Source organism: Staurois parvus, unplaced genomic scaffold, assembly GCF_062004578.1.
Source record: "Staurois parvus isolate SC_StPar_1 unplaced genomic scaffold, SC_StPar_1.0 ptg000140l, whole genome shotgun sequence".
Lineage (NCBI taxonomy): Eukaryota > Metazoa > Chordata > Amphibia > Anura > Ranidae > Staurois > Staurois parvus.
The window spans coordinates 1,623,677-1,643,520 of record NW_028317936.1 but is presented as its reverse complement, the minus strand read 5'-3'; the positions used below and the strand labels follow the sequence as shown (position 1 = coordinate 1,643,520).

The following is a 19,844-nucleotide window of genomic DNA, read 5'->3' as shown; positions in this document are numbered from 1 at the left end:
ATAATAATATAATAATAAATGTAATTCAATAATATAATCAAACCAAAAACACTGAAATTAGAAATATAGCGCCAAGTTCGCACATCGCTGAGCAAAGTCGCAAAATCGTTTTCAGTGTCTGATGACGAATTTCCCCCACGAATCATTATCACTCAATTCTGCAAGTGGTTCTGATTTACTATCGCTGTTCTCTAGCTGATCTAAAACCGCTTTTGACCTAAAGGGACGCTTTTTGAACGCCATGGACTTTTCTAAGTTTCCAGGCAGAAAGAACAGACAAAATGCAGGCAGGGCGCCGGACAAAGCACTCGGGACAAAATGTATGTGAAATGGGTTGAAACAGCAATGTTTTGCTATGTAAAATTTGTTTGGAAAAAAATGAAATTTTTTTAAATTTTCAAATTTCCCGCCGGCGGCGGCGCCCGTACGTCCCGACGTCACAGGGACCGGAACACAGAAGCCGGATGCCGGCATCGGCCGGAGGAGATGGCCGGGGACGCTGCAGGGGACACATCGTGGGAGCGAAGGACAAGGTAAGTGCTGCAGGGACTCCCTGAGCAACGCCGCATGGTAAGCCCGAGTGTAGCTCGGGGTTACCGCTTTTGGTACTGACATTTTACCCCGAGCTACACTCGAGAATACCGCCAGGGAGGTTAATTCACCTTTTCATTTTTTTCTAAAGGTAAATTAACCATATAAAGCAGGATGATACTTAAAGCGGAGCTCCACCCAAAAGGGGAAGTTCCGCTTTAAGCCTTTGTCCCCCCACTCCCCAATAGGGATTGGCACCTTTGGGGAGCTGGCACCTGAATTTGACAGGTACCCACTCCCACTGCAATCGCCTAGGCAATTGGAAGCGGAAGTTGTCCTCCCCCCCTCCCTCCCCATAGTCTTCTGGGACTCGTGACAGGTCGCAGAAGACTACGGGGCCATTCACAAAGCGCAACGCTTCTCGTGCATGCGCAGAGGGCACGCGACTGTAAAGCCACAAGCTATCACACCCGGGTGCCCACACTGAAGATGTCGGCACCAGGGAGAGAAGACGGTCGGTGAAACCAGTGGTGGTGAGGACACCGCTGGACTGAGGGACAGGGAAGTGTCTGTATCAGTTTCTGTAGCTGCTGACTTTTTTATTTTTTTCAGGTGAAGCTCCACTTTAACTCTCCTCCAGCAATGTGATGTCCGCAAGCTACTTCACCTCTTTGCTCAGTTCTGTTCGGTGCTCAGCATCTTCGGCCTTATTGACTGGCCATGATGTAACTTCTGTGCATGCCAGCCAGCATGTGCAGCCGGGGCCGCCAATAAGGCGAAGAGCCATAGTACATCTCAATAAAAAAAAATCCTATCTGTGAGCATATTTTTAATTTCTAGATAAAGTTCCGCTGAGTGTAAGAGTACTGACCCGACCCTACACTCCCCCGGCAGATTGTTTCGTGGCTTCCTCACATCCAGTGCAGGGCCCTGCATTGGTCTTGATGGGGTCAGAGGATCTTAGACCATCAGAGTGTAGGGCAGAAGAGTCTGCAGGGACCAGTCTAGCAGCACAGAGGAGTGTGTGTGCATATATGTGTGTATGTGTGTGTATATATATATATATATATATATCACACACACTGCTGAAAAGCATCAAGTAAATTAAATTCATGGGATATTGATCTGGTCAGGTAAGTAGCAGAGGGGGTTGTTAATCAGTTGCAGCTGCTTTGGTGTTAATGGAATTAACAAGAGGTGAACTAGATGGGCAACAATGAGACGATCCCCAAAACAGGAATGGTTTTGCTGGTGAAGGCCACTGTAATTTTTTCCCTACTCATCTTTTCTGACTGTTTTTCACTAGTTTTGCATTTGGCTAGGGTCAGTGTCACTACTGGTAGCATGAGGCCATACCTGGACCCTACAGAGGTTACACAGGCAGTCCAACTCCTCCAGGATGGCACATCAATGCGTGCCATTGGCAGAAGGTTTTCTGCGTCTCCCAGCACATTCTCAAGAGCATGGAGGAGATTCCAGGAGACAGGCAGTTACTCTAGGAGAGCTGGACATGGCTGTAGAAGGTCCTTAACCCATCAGCAGGACCGGTTTCTGCTCCTTTGTGGAAGGAGGAACTGGATGAGCACTGCCAGAGCCCTACAAAATGACCTCCAGCAGGCCACTGGTGTGAATGTCTCTGACCAAACAATCAGAAACAGACTTCATGAGGGTGGCCTGAGGGCCCGACATCCTCTAGTGGGCCCTGTGCTTACTGCCCGGCACCATAGAGCTGGAGAGGCATTTGCCATTGAACACCAGAATTGGCAGGTCCACCACTGGCACCCTGTGCTTTTCACAGATGAGAGCAGGTTCACCCTGAGCACATGTGACAGACATGAAAGGGTCTGGAGAAGCCGTGGAAAAGTTCTGCTGCCTGTAACATGGTTCAGCATGACCACTTTGGTGGTGGGTCAGTGATGGTCTGGGGAGGCATATCCATGGAGGGACACACAGACCTCTACAGGCTAGACAATGGCACCCTGACTGCCATTAGGTATCGGGATGAAATCCTTGGACTCATTGTCAGACCCTACGCTGGTGCAGTGGGTCCTGGGTTCCTCCTGGTGCAGTGGGTCCTGGGTTCCTCCTGGTACAGGACAATGCCCAGCCTCATGTGGGGAGAGTATGCAGGCAGTTCCTGGAGGATGAAGGAATTGATACCATTGAATGGCCCCCATGCTCGCCTGCCCTAAATCCAATAGAACACCTCTGGGATGTCATGTGTTGGTCCATCCGACGCCTCCAGGTTGCTCCTCAGACTGTCCAGGAGCTCAGTGATGCCCTGGTCCAGATCTGGGAGGAAATCCCCCAGGACACCATCCGTGGTCTCATTAGGAGCCTCCCCAGACGTTGTCAGGCATGCATACAAGCACGTGGGGGCCATACAAACTACTGAGGACCATTCTGAGTTCCTGCAATGACATTTCAGCCAAATGGACTCGCCTGCTGCATCATTTCTTCACTTTGATTTTTGGGGTGTCTTTGAATTCAGTCCTCTGTAGGTCGATCATTTTCATTTCCATCAAACGATGGGGCATCCTCATGTTCCTCACACATTGCCCAGTTCGTGTGTGTGTGTGTAAAAATAAATAAATTTTATATATAATTTTATATTATTACATTTAAAAAATTCTGAATAATTTAATTAGAACGTTAAATCAATAAATTAAAAAAAAAGTAATTTATTTAACTTATTGTTTTATTTCATGTGTCTGTTTCTTTTTGTTTTTTTTAACAATAATAATTTCTTTAAAAATAAGGATTCGTTTCACAGTGTGTGTTTATTTATATATATATACACACTATATTGCGAAAAGTATTGGCCCCGCCCTCCAAATCATGTGATTCAGGTGTTCCTCCCCTCCATGCCCACAGGTGTATACAATCAAGCCCCTAGGCATGCAGACTGCTTCTACAAACATTGGTGAAAGAATGGGTCGCTCTCAGGAGCTCAGTGACTCCAAGCGTGGTCCCGTGATAGGTTGTCACCTGTGCAATAAGTCCATCCGTGACATTTCCTGGCTACTAAATATTCCACGCTCAACTGTTAGTGGGATTATAACAAAGTGGAAGCAACTGGGAACAACAGCAACTCAGCCACCAAGTGGTAGGCCACGTCACATGACAGAGCGGGGTCAGCGCATGCTGAAACGCACAGTGCGCAGAAGTCACCAACTGTCTGCAGAGTCAATAGCTAAAGACCTCCAAACTTGGTGTGGCCTTCAGATTACACAACAACAGTGCGTAGAGAGCTTCATGGAATGGGTTTCCATGGCCGAGCAGCTTCATCCAAGCCTTACATCACCAAGTGCAATGCAAAGCGTCGGATGCAGTGGTGTAAAGCACGCCGCCACTGGATTCTCGAGCAGTGGAGATGTGTTCTCTGGAGTGACAAATCACATTTCTGTGTCTGGCAATCCGATGGACGTGTCTGGGTTTGGCGGTGGCCAGGAGAATGGTACTTGCCTGACTGCATTGTGCCAAGTGTAAAGTTTGGTGGAGGGGGGATTATGGTGTGGGGTTGTTTTTCAGTGGGTGGGCTTGGCCCCCTAGTTCCAGTGAAGGCGTCAGCATACCAAGATATTTTGGACAATTTCATGCTCCCAACTTTGTGGGGACAGTTTGGGGATGGCCCCTTCCTGTTCCAACATGACTGCGCACCAGTGCACAAAGCAAGGTCCATAAAGACATGGAGGAGCCAGTTTGGGGTGGAGGAACTTGACTGGCCTGCACAGAGTCCTGACCTCAACCCCATAGAACACCTTTGGGATGAATTAGAGCGGAGACTGCGAGCCAGGCCTCCTCCCCCGACATCAGTGCCTGACCTGACAAATGTGCTTCTGGAATAATGGTCCAACCTTCCCATAGACACCCTCCTAAACCTTGTGGACGGCCTTCCCAGAGGAGTTGAAGCTGTTATAGCTGCAAAGGGCGGGGCCAACTCAATATTGAACCCTACGGACTAAGACTGGGGGGCCATTAAAGGTCATGTGTGTGGAAAGGCAGCCCGACCAATACTTTTGGCAATATAGTGTGTGTGTGTGTGTGTGTGTGTATGTATATATATATATATATATATATATATATATGTGTGTGTGTGTGTTTGTACTGTATATACTGTATCAGTGTTTTTTTGTTTTTTTAAATTGAGTTTGCATATATATATATATTGATTTCTATTTTATTTATTTATTATTGTTTTTAATTTTTTCCTATTACATTTTTAAGAAATTACTAATTAATTTATTTCATTAGAAAAATAAATACATTAAAAAAAACAATTATGTAATTGATTTATTTAATTTATGTAATGCATCTATCTGTTTTTTGTTTCCTTTTTTTTCCCCATCAATACTTTTTATTCATAATTTGTTTACAAGTGTGGAGAATGTTGTGACAACAATCATATTTTATTTATTTGTTTTTTATTATTATTATTATTATTATTATTATTATTATTAAGGATTTGGATACACTGGATCTCTCATACATACCACCTTTGCCACTCTATTCCTCAGCACACGCAGTTAGCCTCTCCTCCAGCAGATGTCGCTGCGGTACTCCTTGGAAATCTCGCTAGCTTAGCAGGACTAAGAGCGCCGCCACCAATCACAGGCAGGTAGGATTATCCTTCAACCAGTCAGCGACCAGCTAAATTCCGGTCATCCTCTTTGGATGCAGGAAGTGAAAGGCGAGAGCCAATCGCGACCTCCGAAACTGTCGGCAGGGTGAGGAGAGCGGCCAATCAGAGGCGGGGATTGTAGGAATCGGCGGAGGGGCCCTTTGTCTGGTGAGGGAGGCGGCGGGGAGCGGTCGGTGAGTGTCCGGTGTGTGTATTGGATATGTATGCCGTCTCCTGCACCTATTTTCTCTCTCACTGTATATATATATATCCGGTGTGTGTATATAATGAGGAGTAGACGTCTCTGGTGATGTATACAGCAGCCCTGATTGGTTGCATTCGGTGTATTCTCCTATATTGAGGTGTTTTCCTTGTTACCATGGTAACCGGTGGTGGCCACCATCAGTGTGTAGGCCCTTAAAGTGTAACTCCACTTTTTAGTGGCCCCTTTGGTGCCTCAGAGCCCATTCACATATCACATGACCCCTTAATGCGAGTGGCGTGACGAACGACCATCCGTGGAGTTGCGTATGGCGCCACATGTGAGGTGTGAAGGAGCCTTTTGCGGACAGCAGGCCGCCGCTGTGATGTCACGGGTCCTTCCAGGCGCCAAGGGCGGTCCTTAGGCCTCGTTCATACAGAGGAGGATTTTTCTTTTTTCTGCGCCCGATTTCAGTCATGGCGGGTGGATTTACGGCACGGCTGACCGAAATCGCACTCCCCTGTACAACCATTTTCCGCCCCAGCTGATGGACCTGATTCTGTTTGGAAGGGAAATTAATTTTTAATGTGCGGCGATCTGCGCAAAAGCGTATGTTGTAGCGTAAGAGGTGGGAACGAGCCGTTCGCGGTCTTCATTCAGGACCTTAAAGTATAACTCCGCTTTCTATTGCCCCCCCCCCCCCCCCCTTCCCCGGCTGCTTCACTGGTGTGAATGGAGCCTCAAGCAGCCGGGGGGGTGCACTACAAAGCGGAGTTATACTTTAAGGTCCTGAATGAAGACCGCGAACGGCTCGTTTGTGGTCTTCATTCACAACAGCAATTCCGCCTGCGATTTGAAATGCCTTAGTGGCATTCGGGAGGAATCGCCGCGGTTTGAAAGCGCTCTGTGAAAATGTGCATTCGCATGTTCAGGTGCCATTCATTTCACTGAGGGGGGGGGGGCCTTTTGCCACAGTGGCAGCGCAAACAAACTTGCGTAACGCCCAGAAACCATTCCGGAATTTTTTTTTTGGCGTCGCTCGTCTCACAATTTTGTTTGCACAATCGCAGCGCATTTGTCGCGTGGAAAAATGCGACGCTGTCACAGCAAAATGCCCAGCGGTTTCAGGTGCCTGAAGACGCCAATATGCGTTTTTATATTTTCACAGGGCGTTTTCAAACCGCGGCAATTCCGCCCATGATTTGAAACGCCCTAGTGTGAATGGAGCCTTGGGGCGCATTCACATATCACCACTTATTTTGCACAGCGTGGTGCACGACTATCCACAGAGATGCATATGGCGCTACACATGAGGTTTGAAGGGGCGTTTTGCGGGTCGTCAGTGATGTCACAGGGGAGGGTGTGGACATTTTTTTACCACTTCAGCCCCAAGCCATTTCTGGCATTTCTTGTTTACATTTTAAATTCCGTATTTTTTGCTAGAACATACTGAACCCCCAAATATTTTATATTTTTTTTAAAGCAGAGACCCTAGAGAATAAATTAAGGGTTTTTGCATTTTTATTTTTTGTTTATGTTGCACGGTATTTTATTTATTTCAGGTACATATATATTCAATTTACGTAGCGCTTACATATATATTGTACATTCACATCAGTCCCTAACCCTCAAGGGGTGTACAATCTAAGGGCCCTAACTCACATTCATACATACACATACTAGGGACAATTTACACAGGAACCAATTAACCTACCAGCATGTCTTTGGAGTGTGGGAGGAAACCCACGCAGGCACAGGGAGAACATGCAAACTGCAGGTAGGTGGTGCCATGGCTGGGATTCGAACCAACGACCCGAGTACTGCCAGGCGGAAGTGCTAACCATTTAGCCAATGTGCTGCCCACATTGCGCAGTGTTTTTTTCAAACATTATTTTTTTGGGGGGGAAAATTCAGTTTTTTGAAGTTTACTGCAAAAAAAAAAAAAAAAAACGTACAATACATAACCCAATTTTTTTTTGTAACATATAAAAGATGATGTTATGCCGAGTAAATAGATACCAAACATGTCACGCTTTAAAATTGCTCGCGCCGGTGCAATGGCGACAGACAGAATACTATTCGTAGGCGATGCTTTAACTCCATTTCAGGTTACTACTTTGGATTTACGGAGGAGGCCTGGTGCTGGAATGACTGCTGACGATCGCAACGATTTCTCACATGTGTGGGACGATCGCTGTTTACGTGTGACAGCAATAAGTGATTTAAAAAAAAAAACATTAAAGCGACGGTGTAAAAATAATAATAAAAAAAAAAAAAATGAAAGCGGAGCTCCATCCAAAAGGGGAAGTTCCGCCTTAATCCTTCATCCCCCGCACCCCATTAAGGATTGGCACCTTTGGGGAGCGGGTACCTGAATTTGACAGGTACCCGCTCCCACTTCCGCTGCGATCGCCTGACGATCGGAAGCGGAAGGTATCCTCCTACCCTCCCTCCCCGTAGTCTCTTGGGACACGTGACAGGTCCCAGAAGACTACAGGGCCATTCACAAAGTGCAGCGCTTCTCGTGCATGCGCAGAGGGCACCCGGCTGTGAAGCCTCAAGCTGTCACAGCCGGGTGCCCACATGGAAGATGCCGGCGCCGAGGAGAGAAGACTGTCGGTGAAACCAGCGGTGGAGAGGAAACCACTGGACCGAGGGACAGGTAAGTGGCTGTATTTTAAAAGTCAGCATCTACCGTTTTTGTAGCTGCTGACTTTTATTTTTTTTCAGGTGGAATTCTGCTTTAAAGGGCACCCCTGTGCTTGCGCATCGGGGGGCACTTTACATTTTTTTAAATTATTATTTTTACACTGTCACTTTAATTTTTTTTTATTTGATCACTTGTCACAAGGAATGTAAACATCCCGTTACAAAAATAGGCAGTGACAGGTACTCTTTATGGAGGGATCTGGGATCTAGAAGACCCCAAATCCCTCCTCTGCCCTTGAAAGCATTCAGAACACCAAGATCAGGTTTTTTTTTTAATGTTTTTAAAAATGGCGCCAAAACTTTCTGTGTAAACTGGAAGTCATGCCAGGTCATCACTTCTGGGTTGCTATAATGGAGAGCAGATCAAAGCCGATTTTGGTTGTCTGCTCGGGATTCCTGGGATATCCTGAGAGAGCCATGGGGGGGGTGGAGGTTGGGGAGTCCCCTTCTTGTTAATGCAATCGAGCGGCTAGTTAGCCGCTCCGATTGCTTGTGCAAGAGAGCCGACCGGCTGCTCTAAAAAAAAAACTGTAATGGGGTGATGGCAACAGCTACGGGCTTCACTCTGGTATAACCTCCAAAAGTCCAGCGATGTACAGAAGGGGTTAAAAAATGTCTTGTCGAAGGGACTAAATCGGGGTCCCAATTTACTTGTCTTGATTGAAAAAAAAAAAAATGAAAAAATTTTATTAGGCAGAGGTGCTTTTAGGATCGTCTGGGGCTTTTATAAATGAAAGGGGCTTCATGGCGACTTAAAATGTTAATATTTTTACCATGGCGCTGTTTATCTCCTCCTCCCCTCCCTGCCTGTCTCCAGCATCGCACCCGGGGATTAGCAGGGAGGAGAGAGATCTTGCAGTGCGATGAGCACCGATTGGCTGCTCGTCAGGAAAGGGGAGTGTCGGGCTCTCTCAGCAGAAGCACAAGAGTAAATAAGGCGCCGGCCCAATGAGAAAAAAAAAAAACTTTATTCCTTCAGGTTAGCCGCACACACAGAAACACTTAAGTGCTCAGTACTGGCTCCTGCTGGGCAGCCAAATCAAGCTCCGGTGTCCGCTCCATTATGCCCCATTCACACCGCGCGTTTTTGAATTGCGGCAGAACCTGCCCACAATCTCAAAATGCACTTCAAGCGCAGAACGCAGGTTCAGGTGTCATTTTGAACAGCATCTAAAACGCAGTGCAGTTTTGCCACGAATGTCGCATGACTTACTGTACGGCAAATCTGCATCGCGTGAAGCTCGGCGCCCAAAAAAGAGGAAGAAAGTCGTTTGGGCGACATGCTTCACACGATTGTCGTGCGATTTTCCGCGCGGCAATTCGCATCGCTTGAAGCTTGCTGCCCAAAACAGGATCAGGAGCTTTTGAGCAGCAAGCTTCACGCAATGCAATTTGTCGCATGACAATCGCGGCAAAACTGCTCCAGGTTTCAGGTGCCATTGAAAATAACAGCACCTGTGTTTTGTGATCCCTGATTGCTGTTTTGTGATCCCGAAACGCCCGTTTTTTTATGTTTTAGCATAGCATTTGTTGTCAGTGCCTGGGGCAAAGCAACTTTTGGACGACAAGCTTCACGCAGTGCGATTTGCCGTGTTGCGGCCACGGCAAACCCGCACCACGTTTTAGGTGCCTCTGAAATTAATGGCACCTGGACCCGTGTTTTGTGATTAACAGCGATTCTGCCACGATCCCAAAACGCTGAGGTGTGAATGGAGCCGCCCTGGTTCACACATGCGATTCTGGATGCGTTTTCATGCTCACAGATTCGCATGACAGGTTAGATATTATGTGTTCCTATTGAGGTGGTTCACACAGATGCGATCCACACGCATTGTGTTTTGAGTGCCATTGTGAGAAGGGTCCTGTGCGAGTATGTAGCGTTCCAGTAGAGTGGCATGCAGAGGGAAGTGTTCACATCGGATTGATATTGACAGGAGTTTTTGCACTGACGTCAGTAGGACACGATTTTGCATCGAGGTCAATGGGAGGCAGTTGTGGAGTAATGGCAAAATCGCACCAGTACTGAAATCGCACAGGAATGATATTCACAAACAAGCCTTGTGACATCAGTACACAGATGTGTGAAGCCAGGCTGAAGAGCCTGCTTGCCCACAGCAGGGCTAAAATGTAAAAAGAAAAACACCTGCCCGGCATATGGAACGGTCCCAGGCGTCGGGCGACATGATTCACGCATCCCTGTGTCACAGGTCCTTCCAGGCGCAGGGGGCAGTCCTTAGGCCTCATACATACAGAGGAGCACAATTTCTGCACCTGGTTTGGAACCACCTGTGATTGGCTCGTACAGGTCGTGGCCGAACTGGGCCTTTTGTGGACTTCAGGCCCTGACAGTACAACTCTGCTTTCTAGTAGCCCCTGGCTGCTTTAGGGCCCATTTACATGTCACATGAATGGTTGATCTGGGCCTTTTGTGGACTTCAGGCCCTGACAGTACAACTCTGCTTTCTAGTGGCCCCTGGCTGCTTTAGGATCCATTTACATGTCACATGAATGGTTGATCTGGGCCTTTTGTGGACTTCAAGCCCTGACAGTTTAACTTTGCTTTCTAGTGGCCCCTGGCTGCTTTAGGGCCCATTTACATGTCACATGAATGGTTGATCTGGGCCTTTTGTGGACATCAAGCCCTGACAGTACAACTCTGCTTACTAGTGGCCCCTGGCTGCTTTAGGGCCCATTTACATGTCACATGAATGGTTGATCTGGGCCTTTTGTGGACATCAAGCCCTGACAGTACAACTCTGCTTACTAGTGGCCCCTGGCTGCTTTAGGGCCCATTTACATGTCATGAATGGTTGATCTGGGCCTTTTGTGGACTTCAAGCCCTGACAGTTCAACTCTGCTTACTAGTGGCCCCTGGCTGCTTTAGGGCCCATTTACATGTCACATGAATGGTTGATCTGGGCCTTTTGTGGACTTCAAGCCCTGACATTACAACTCTGCTTTCTAGTGGCCCCTGGCTGCTTTAGGGCCCATTTACATGTCACATGAATGGTTGATCTGGGCCTTTTGTGGACTTCAAGCCCTGACAGTTCAACTCTGCTTTCTAGTGGCCCCTGGCTGCTTTAGGGCCCATTTACATGTCACATGAATGGTTATTGGCATGCCGCACAACCATCCATCCACGAATGTGGTTACATGGTAGTATTTTGCTTTTGTTGGGCCAGTCCTTTGATGTCACAGGTCCTTCCAAGCGTTGGGGGGGTCCCTAGGCCTTACATGGGAGCGTGTTTTTTTTTTTTTTCTTTTCTTTTGTGCCAGCTGTCACAGGCGTCAGCGATTACCTGTGTACAATCCAATGCCATGATTGCCACGACTGTGTACAAACCAATGCATTTACACGCATGTCTGAGCGTTGACATCCTCACAAGGCAGGTGGCGCACCTATGTGGATGTATACGCTCGGAAATTTGTCTGTGACAGGCGGACAGGTGCTACAGTTCTACACATTTACATCTGCAGCGAATGATCCAAAATCCGGTGTAGAAATCGTGCTTATCAGGAATGGACTTGCCGATAGTGGTGGGACTCACCTGCCTTGTGGGCTGCAATACCAGGGCTGGCCAGCGGGTGCTCTCAACAACCAGAGGCTCACTTCGGCAATTAGCCATCACCTGGGGCTGATTGCAGGTGGTGTATTTAAGGGATGGCCAGACCTGCAGTCTGTGCCTTGTTGTACTGTTTGCTTCGCCTTGGTTTCCTCATCCTGTTTCTGCTGTCCTGACGCTGCCTGTACTGACCTCGGCTAGTCCTGACCACTCTCCCGCCTGCTCCTGATACTCCGTTTGCCCGTTTGCTACCGACCCGGCCTGCCTGACTACTCTTGTATCGTATGTTTGTTATCTCTTGGAGGTTTGGTTCAGTTTGTTTGCACTGTGTTATGTTTAGTTTTGCACTGCATTTGTATTGTTAGTCTTAATAAATTATATTATTTACTATATCTGAAGCCTGCGTTTCCCTGTGTCAGTCCACACACTTCTGGTCACACCCGCATCCCTGACAGTGCTGCTTAGTATGAATAAGGCCTAAGGTCCGCCTCCTGCATCTGGAAGGACTCATGACATCACTGGACCGGCCTGAAGACCGCGGTGACGTGGGCGTGTTTGCAGTTTGTCGCTCATTCAAAACAACTTCACTTCTTATCGGATTCGGGTCGATCATCCAGGACGGAAAATGATCATACCAAGGAGCGCGATTTCTGCGCCCAATTTGTGCGGTTGAGCTGTGGCCTATACTAACCGGCGACAGGCGGACGGACACTGCGTTTATATCCACACAGGGACTGATTGGAGGCAGAAAGTTTGAGTCTAGGACCTCTCATTGGTCCCTGTGTGGATGTAAAAACTCGGACGTGAGGGGCCGAAGCAAAGGCCCTAGTGCAGGGGTGTCAAACTGGTGGCCCTCCAGCTGTTGCGAAACTGCAAGTTCCATCATGCCTCTGCCTTTGGGGGTCATGCTTGTAACTGTCAATCTTGCAATGCCTCATGGGACTCGTAGTTTCGCAACAGCTGGAGGGCCGCCAGTTGGATAAAATGATAGGGGGGATCACCTTCTGCCGCCCAGAGTAGCAATTGAGTGGCTGTTCAGCTACTCACATCACTCCTGCTTAGAAGGGAATCGCCGGCTGCAAATTTTGATGCCGGGATGATGCTTGCAGCTGCAGGCATCAACCCGAGGACGTCCTATGGTTGGGAAGTGATTAGGTCAGTCGCACTTGGTATTACCCGCCAAGCACAACAGGGGGCGTGACTTTTGCAGATCATCATGGCTGCGTCATGAGTACTACTGCGTCCCCCCTCCTATGGTTGGGAAGTGGTTAAGTTGGTCGCACTTGGTATTACCCGCCAAACACAACAGGGGGCGTGACTTTTGCAGATCATCATGGCTGCGTCATGAGTACTACTGCGTTCCCCCCCCCCCCCCCTCCTATGGTTGGGAAGTGGTTAAGTCGGTCGCACTTGGTATTACCCACCAAACACAACAGGGGGCGTGACTTTTGCAGATCATCATGACTGTGTCATGAGTACTACTGCGTCCCCCCTCCTCCGAACAACCCCCAATCACAGAAGCAGTGGCTGACACATACTACAATGCTTGTTTTCTCAGTCGCATCAAGAATTCTACTCCGTCACTTTCAGCGGGCGTAGGGCCCACCAAAAGAAACCCATTCAACTGAACGGGGCCACTGTGCAAATGCCCCGCATCCGCATTACATGCACAATGCACATCTGCAGCAAATCCCGGCATGCGTAGTTGGTAGTCACATGGGGTTGTTGGAAGGGGACAGTACATGGCCTATGCCGGAGCTGGAGGCTGCCATTTGTCCTGGCATGGTGAGGATACTGGAATTGGAAGACTCGCAGCAATGGGCTGGTATCCGCCACCTGCTGGAATAAAGGGGAGAACGGAAAGTAAGCGAAGGAAATCCGGTGTGAAGGGAATAGCTCCCATGTGTCGTCACCGGTCTTGCAGGTCATACTTGGCCGTGTATTGCTCTGGGCACACTTGATTAAAACCACATAATAAATATTCTGTATGAACAGATGAAGGTTCGTAACCAGAAAGCGCCAACATCTGGCGCCGTTCTCTGGTCTCCATGACAACCTGGCCCGCCACGGACAGATTTATAATCCCTAGAAAGCCAGAATTATGAAAAGTCCTCTAATCTCCTCCAGTCCATTTCCCTGCGGGGGTGGAGCTGCACAGATTGCGAGATCGGGATGTTCAGACTTTTCCTGAATTATATTTTTTTGGGGGGGATTTTATAATATATTTTATATAAATATATTTGTGATGGTCCCCAGACCCCCCCACATGCCTGATATTTTACTTATTAAAGGTATTTATGTAATGTCAATAATTTACACAGCACTTTACATACCGTACATTCATGAGGGGAGAGCTGATGATGTCATGATCTCCACCTCCACCAATCAGAGGAGACCTTGTATGTATTTATAGAATACAAGACTTCCTGTGAATGGCTGAGACGGGAAGTTCCCATTGCACGGCTATATACTGCGCTCACCGGCCACTTTATTATGTACACCTTGTTAGTACCAGGTTGGACCCCCTTTTGCCATTCTTCGTGGCATGGATTCAACAAGGTGTTGGAAGCACCTCAGAGATTCTGGTTCATATTGACATGATAGAATCACACAGTTGCTGCAGATTTGTCGGCTGCACATCCATGAACCGTTGATACAAGGCAGGATGGATCCATGCTTTCATGTTGTTTACGCCAAATTCCGACCCCACCATCTGAATGTCGCAGCTGAAATCCAGACTCATCACACCAGGCAACGGTTTTCCAATCTTCTATAGTCCAGTTTTGGTGAGCCTGTGCGAATTGTAGCATCCGTTTCCAGTTCTTAGCTGACAGGAGTGGCACCCGGTGTGGTCTTCTGCTGCTGTAGCCCATCTGCTTCAAGGTTGGACGTGTCGTGCCTTCAGACATGGTATTCTGCATACCTCGGTTGTAATGAGGGGTTATTTGAGTTACTGTTGCCTTTCTATCATCTCCAGCCAGTCTGCCCATTCTCTGACCTCAACAAGGCATTTTCTTCCACACAACTGCCACTCACTGGATATTTTCTCTTTTTCGGACCATTCTCTGTAAATTCTAGTGATGGTTGTACGTGAAAATCCATGTAGATCAGCAGTTTTTGAAACTCTCAGACCAGACTGTCTGACACCAACAACCATGCCATGTTCAAAGTCACTTAAATCCCCTTTCTGATGCTCGGTTTTGACTTCAGCGAGTCGTCTTCACCACATCTAGATGCCTAAAGGCATTGAATTGTTGCCATGTGATTGGCTGATTAGCAATTTGTGTTACCAATCAATTGAACAGGTGGACCTAATAAAGAGGCTGGTGAGTGTATACAGTTCACACAAAGCTCCCCTGTTAGTGAAGCTTGGCCCAAACAAACTATTTAAAGGGACATTAAAGTGGTTGAAAAGGCTCACGGGTTTTACCTTTGTGCATTCTATTCACGAAGGTAAAATGGCTTCTGTGTGCAGCTCGTTCCACCCCCCCAAATGATTACCTAAACCCCTCCGATCCAGCCATATGAACGGGAGCAGCGCCTCTCCGGGGACTCTTCTTCCTCATTGGCTGAGACCAGGGTGGATAAAAATCAATGATTTTTAAAAACAAATCGGATTTTTTAATTTAAATTGGATTTTTTTTTTATTTTTATCATAGATGTTTAATCCAAAGGCATTTTATTAACCACCTCCCACCTGCCATATAGTAATATGATGGACGCAAGGTGGTTCTCTCGTTCTGAGAGGACGTCATATGACATCCTCCCATTCTCACTGCGCATGCGCGTCTCAGGGAGCGTGCAGCGTGGCAATCGGCGGTGCGCTGTGTCCCTCGGACACAGCGGATCACCGTTCACGGAAAGAGCCGAAGATGTCAACTCGGTCATGTGATCAGCTGTGTCCAATCAATTGTCATTCAAAGTGCAACAGCGCTGAAAGCTGGAAATTGGCCTGGGCAGGAAGGGGGGTATAAGTGCCCTGTAGGCTAGCGGTTAAAATAAATATCTGCACAACCATCCACAGCAGTGTACCCCAGCTGACAGGGAGGATGACTGTTAGTAAACAAAATAGTCCTCCTCCCCGTTGGCTATCCAATGGCCCTTTGCAGGAAGGGGTTAACATGAGGGGTGATCAAAGGGTTAACTGTGTGCTGGGAGAGTTTGACTAGGGGGCGGTGTGTTGGTGCTTCACTGTAAGCACACTGCTCTGGATGGCTGTGTTGTGCAGGGTGCTCGAGCTGACGGAGGAGAACTGTTAGTAAACAAAACAGTCCTCCTCCCCGTCGGAGATCCTCGGAAATCACCGGGCACCGGCGAGTAATTTCCGTCCGGGACTCAATGATTGACACCACAGCTGCGGGTAGGGCGCACGCACGCCCCCTACCTGGAAGTGCGAAATCACGTATATATACGGACTTTGTGCACCCGTGCCGTCCTGTACAGTATATCTGCTATACGGCGGACGGGAAGCGGCTAACAAGGAAAAAAGCTCATTGGAAATGTACCTGTTAAAATAAATGAATGAAATAAATGATGTGGTGACGTAATCTTCATTGCCTACATTTAGGACACAATGACAACCCTGGACGATAAGCTGTTGGGAGAAAAGTGTCAATACTACTACAGCAGCAGCAGCGATGACGAGGACAGCGATCAGGATCGGAAAGTGCGGCAAGGCTCGGTCAGAGAATCTGAGGGGAGCAAAGAAGAAGGAGCCATTAATACAGGTAACCTCTTCATTGGGGGGTTAGCTTTCGATCTGTTAAATCAGAATTCAAGTGCCTGTAAAGACTGAACGTTTTTTACCTTTGTGCATGATGGAAAAAAAACCTTCAGTGTGCGATTCCTTTTTTTTTTTTTTTTTCCGCCCCTCCCTCTGCCACCCTTAACCAATTCAATACCGGCCAATTTTCCCCCTTCCTGCCCAGGCTATTTTTCATGTTTCAGCGCTCTCACACTTTGAATGACAATTGCGCGGTCATACAACATTGTACCCAAACTAAAATTTTATAATTTTCTTCACACAACTAGAGCTTTTTTTTGGTGGTATTTAATCACCGCTGGGGTTTTTATTTTTTGCTAAATTAACAAAAAAAGACCAAAAATTTTGAAAAAAAAAAGTTTTTCTTTGTTTCTGTTATAAAAGTTTGCAAATAAATAATTGTTCTTCATAAATTTAGGCCGAGATGTATTCTGCTCCATGTCTTTGGTGAAAATAACCCAAATTAGGATGTATTATTTATTTTGTAGGAAAGTTATAGAGTTCACAAACTATGGTATAGATCTGAATATTGATCAATCCTGAAGTACTGACAGCCAATCTAATTTCTTGAGGTCCAAGAATGTCAGAACAGTACAGATATCCCCCAAATGTCAGGACAGTACAGATATCCCCCAAATGACAGGACAGATATCCCCCAAATGTCAGGACAGGACAGATATCCCCCAAATGTCAGGACAGTACAGATATCCCCCCAAATGTCAGGACAGTACAGATATCCCCCAAATGTCAGGACAGTACAGATATCCCCCAAATGTCAGAACAGTACAAATATCCCCAAATGTTAGGACAGTACAGATATCCCCCAAATGTCAGGACAGTACAGATATCCCCCAAATGACCCCTTTTTGCAAAGTAGACAGTCCGACGTACTTCATAAGAGGCATGGCGAGTTTTTTGAAGTTGTATTTTTTTTTTTGTCATAATTTTTCGGAAAATTAAAAAATTAAAAATATTAGTTTCACTATTTTTTTTTTTTTTACGTATTGTCACCAGTGCAGTACAGCGTCATCATATAACTGGCATGGCGGTGATCAGGGACACTGACTGGTGACAGTATGAAAAAAAAATATATATATTTTTTTTATTTTTATTTTTTTTTAAATATTTTTTATTTGTTTAAGATTTTTTTTTTTATATTTTACTATGACCAAAGTAGTACAATGTTACCATAGTAACATTGTACTACTTTGGGGAAGTGATCAGTATTTTTTTTTTTTTTACACAATTTGCTTATAGCAAAGAATTACTTTGCTATAAGCAAGCATTTACCTGAATGACATCAATTCATTCAGGGTTTTCTTTTCTTTTTTTTGTGCTTAGCTGTGATTTGGCCACAGCTAATCACATGACATGTGCATGTGATTAGCTGTGACCATTCACAGCTAGACACTAGTATACAATGGATGGCATGAATGAAGCCATCCATTGTATACAACTGTCATGTGACCTGCTGTGATTGCTCACAGCAGGTCACATGGTACCTGCAACGGGGCTGATACTCAGATCTGTCATCGGCCGTGTCCGAGGTACACGGCCGGTGACAGATCGCCCCGCTCTGCAGGAGCGCAATCTGCGCATGTGCTGGAGGACGCCATATGGCGTCCACCCGGAACGCTGATAACATTTGCCGCCCGCCATTCGGCCAGATTGCGCTCCTACAGATCGCGCCGCTCTGCAGGAGCGCAATCTGCGCATGTGCGGGAGGACGCCATATGGCGTCCACCCGGCACGCTGATGACATTTGCCGCCCGCCATTCGGCCATAGGGCGGGCGGCAAATGGTTAATACTGACCTGATCACTATCCAGTGCTGTGCACGAGAGCCGAGGCTCACCCAGCTCTCTCCCCCTCCTCATTGGCTAAGAGACAGCAGAGGGAGCCATTGGTAAGGGCCAACCTTAAAACTACTACAGGGCTGTGCACAAAATCGCACATATTTACGTGATTTTGCATTTCTGGGTGGGGTAGTGCATGCCGTCCTACGCGCGCTGTTATTGGCTCCTGTAGGTATCAATTACCGGGTCCTGACTAGGGATTCATGGCCGAGACTCGGCGATCGGCGGAGCAGCTTACAGGAGAGAGATCTGTGAGTGTAAACACTGTCAGCGGGGATGTGCCGGTTTTTATCTCCCTGCAAACAGGGAGATAAATGCCAAAACATCCCCTAGTAAAACACCACACAGTACACAGTAATAACACCCCCTGGCTCACAGTTAACCCGTTGATCACCCCAGATGTTAACCCCTTCTTGCCCAGTGTCATTCAGTGTCAGTGCTTTTTATTAGCACTGATCAGTGTATTGGTGTCACCGGAGGTGTCAGTGGCAGTTAGTCAGTTCCCACCCAGTGTCAATTAGTGTCAGAATGCCTGCTGTACTAGAACAGTTCCACTATAAGTCGCTAATCGGCGTCAATACTAGTATATAAAAAAAAAAAAATGAATAAAATGACAGTATATATACTTCCGTTTTGTAGACGCTATACCTTTCAAGCAAACCAAATAATATACACTTACTGGGATCTTTTTTTTTTTTTTTTTTTTAAACAAGAACAAGTATCAATAAATATTTTCGGTCTTTTTTCATTTATATTGCAAAAATTAAAAAATCCCAGTGATGATCAAATACCACCAAAATAAAGGTCTATTTGTGTGGAAAAAAATGATATATACCTTAGACTGTACACCCCTTGAGGGTTAGGGACTGATGTGAATGTACAATATATATGTAAAGTGCTGCGTAAATTGACGGCGCTATATAAGTACCTGAAATAAACAAATAAAAAATAAATCTAAATGTATACCCAACATGTCACGCTTTAAAATTGCGCACGCTCGTGGAATGGCGTAAAACTGCGGTACTTAAAATCTCCATGGGTGATGCTTGAAAAATTTCTACAGGTTAGCAGTGTAAGGTTACAGAGGAGGTCTAGTGCGAGAATTATTGCTCTTGCTCCGAAGTGCGTGGCGATACCTCACGTGTGTGGTTTGAACACCGTTTACATATGTGGGCATGGCCTACGTATGCGTTCACCACTATAGGGGCGATAGGGGCACTTTAAACTTTTTTTATTTATTTATTTATTTTTAAATAATTGACCCCATACCTCTCCATAAAGAGGACCTGTGACAAATTATTTCTATCACAAGGGATGCATGCATTCCTTGTGATAATAATAAACGTGATTAAAATTAAAAAAGGAACAGTGCAAAAAGAAAAAACAAATTTTTTAAAAAAAATTTAAAGTGACCCGTCCCCCCTGTGTTCGCACGTAGTGGTGAACGCATACGTAGGCCATGCCCACATGTGTAAATAGTGTTCAAACCACACATGTGAGGCATCGCCACGAACTTCGGAGCAAGAGCAATAATTCTCGCACTAGACCTCCTCTGTAACCTTACACTGCTAACCTGTGAAAATTTTTCAAGCATCACCCAT

The 19,844-nt window shown here is 46.6% G+C and overlaps 1 protein-coding gene across 2 annotated transcripts in view; it reads left to right on the top strand.

Moving 5' to 3' along the window:
- Positions 1–19,844, top strand: part of PDCL (phosducin like) — a 48,195-nt gene that overhangs the window by 19,016 nt on the left and 9,335 nt on the right. Inside the window, exons 1-2 of one of the 2 annotated variants that reach the window (XM_089673548.1) lie at positions 5,216–5,346; positions 16,194–16,353. In XM_089673548.1, coding sequence (XP_089529674.1) covers positions 16,200–16,353 — 154 coding nt within the window. In that variant the 5' untranslated portion in view covers positions 5,216–5,346; positions 16,194–16,199. Of the gene's footprint in view, positions 1–5,215; positions 5,347–16,193; positions 16,354–19,844 lie in introns of those variants that run through there. The other variant, XM_089673549.1, reaches the window with a different exon arrangement.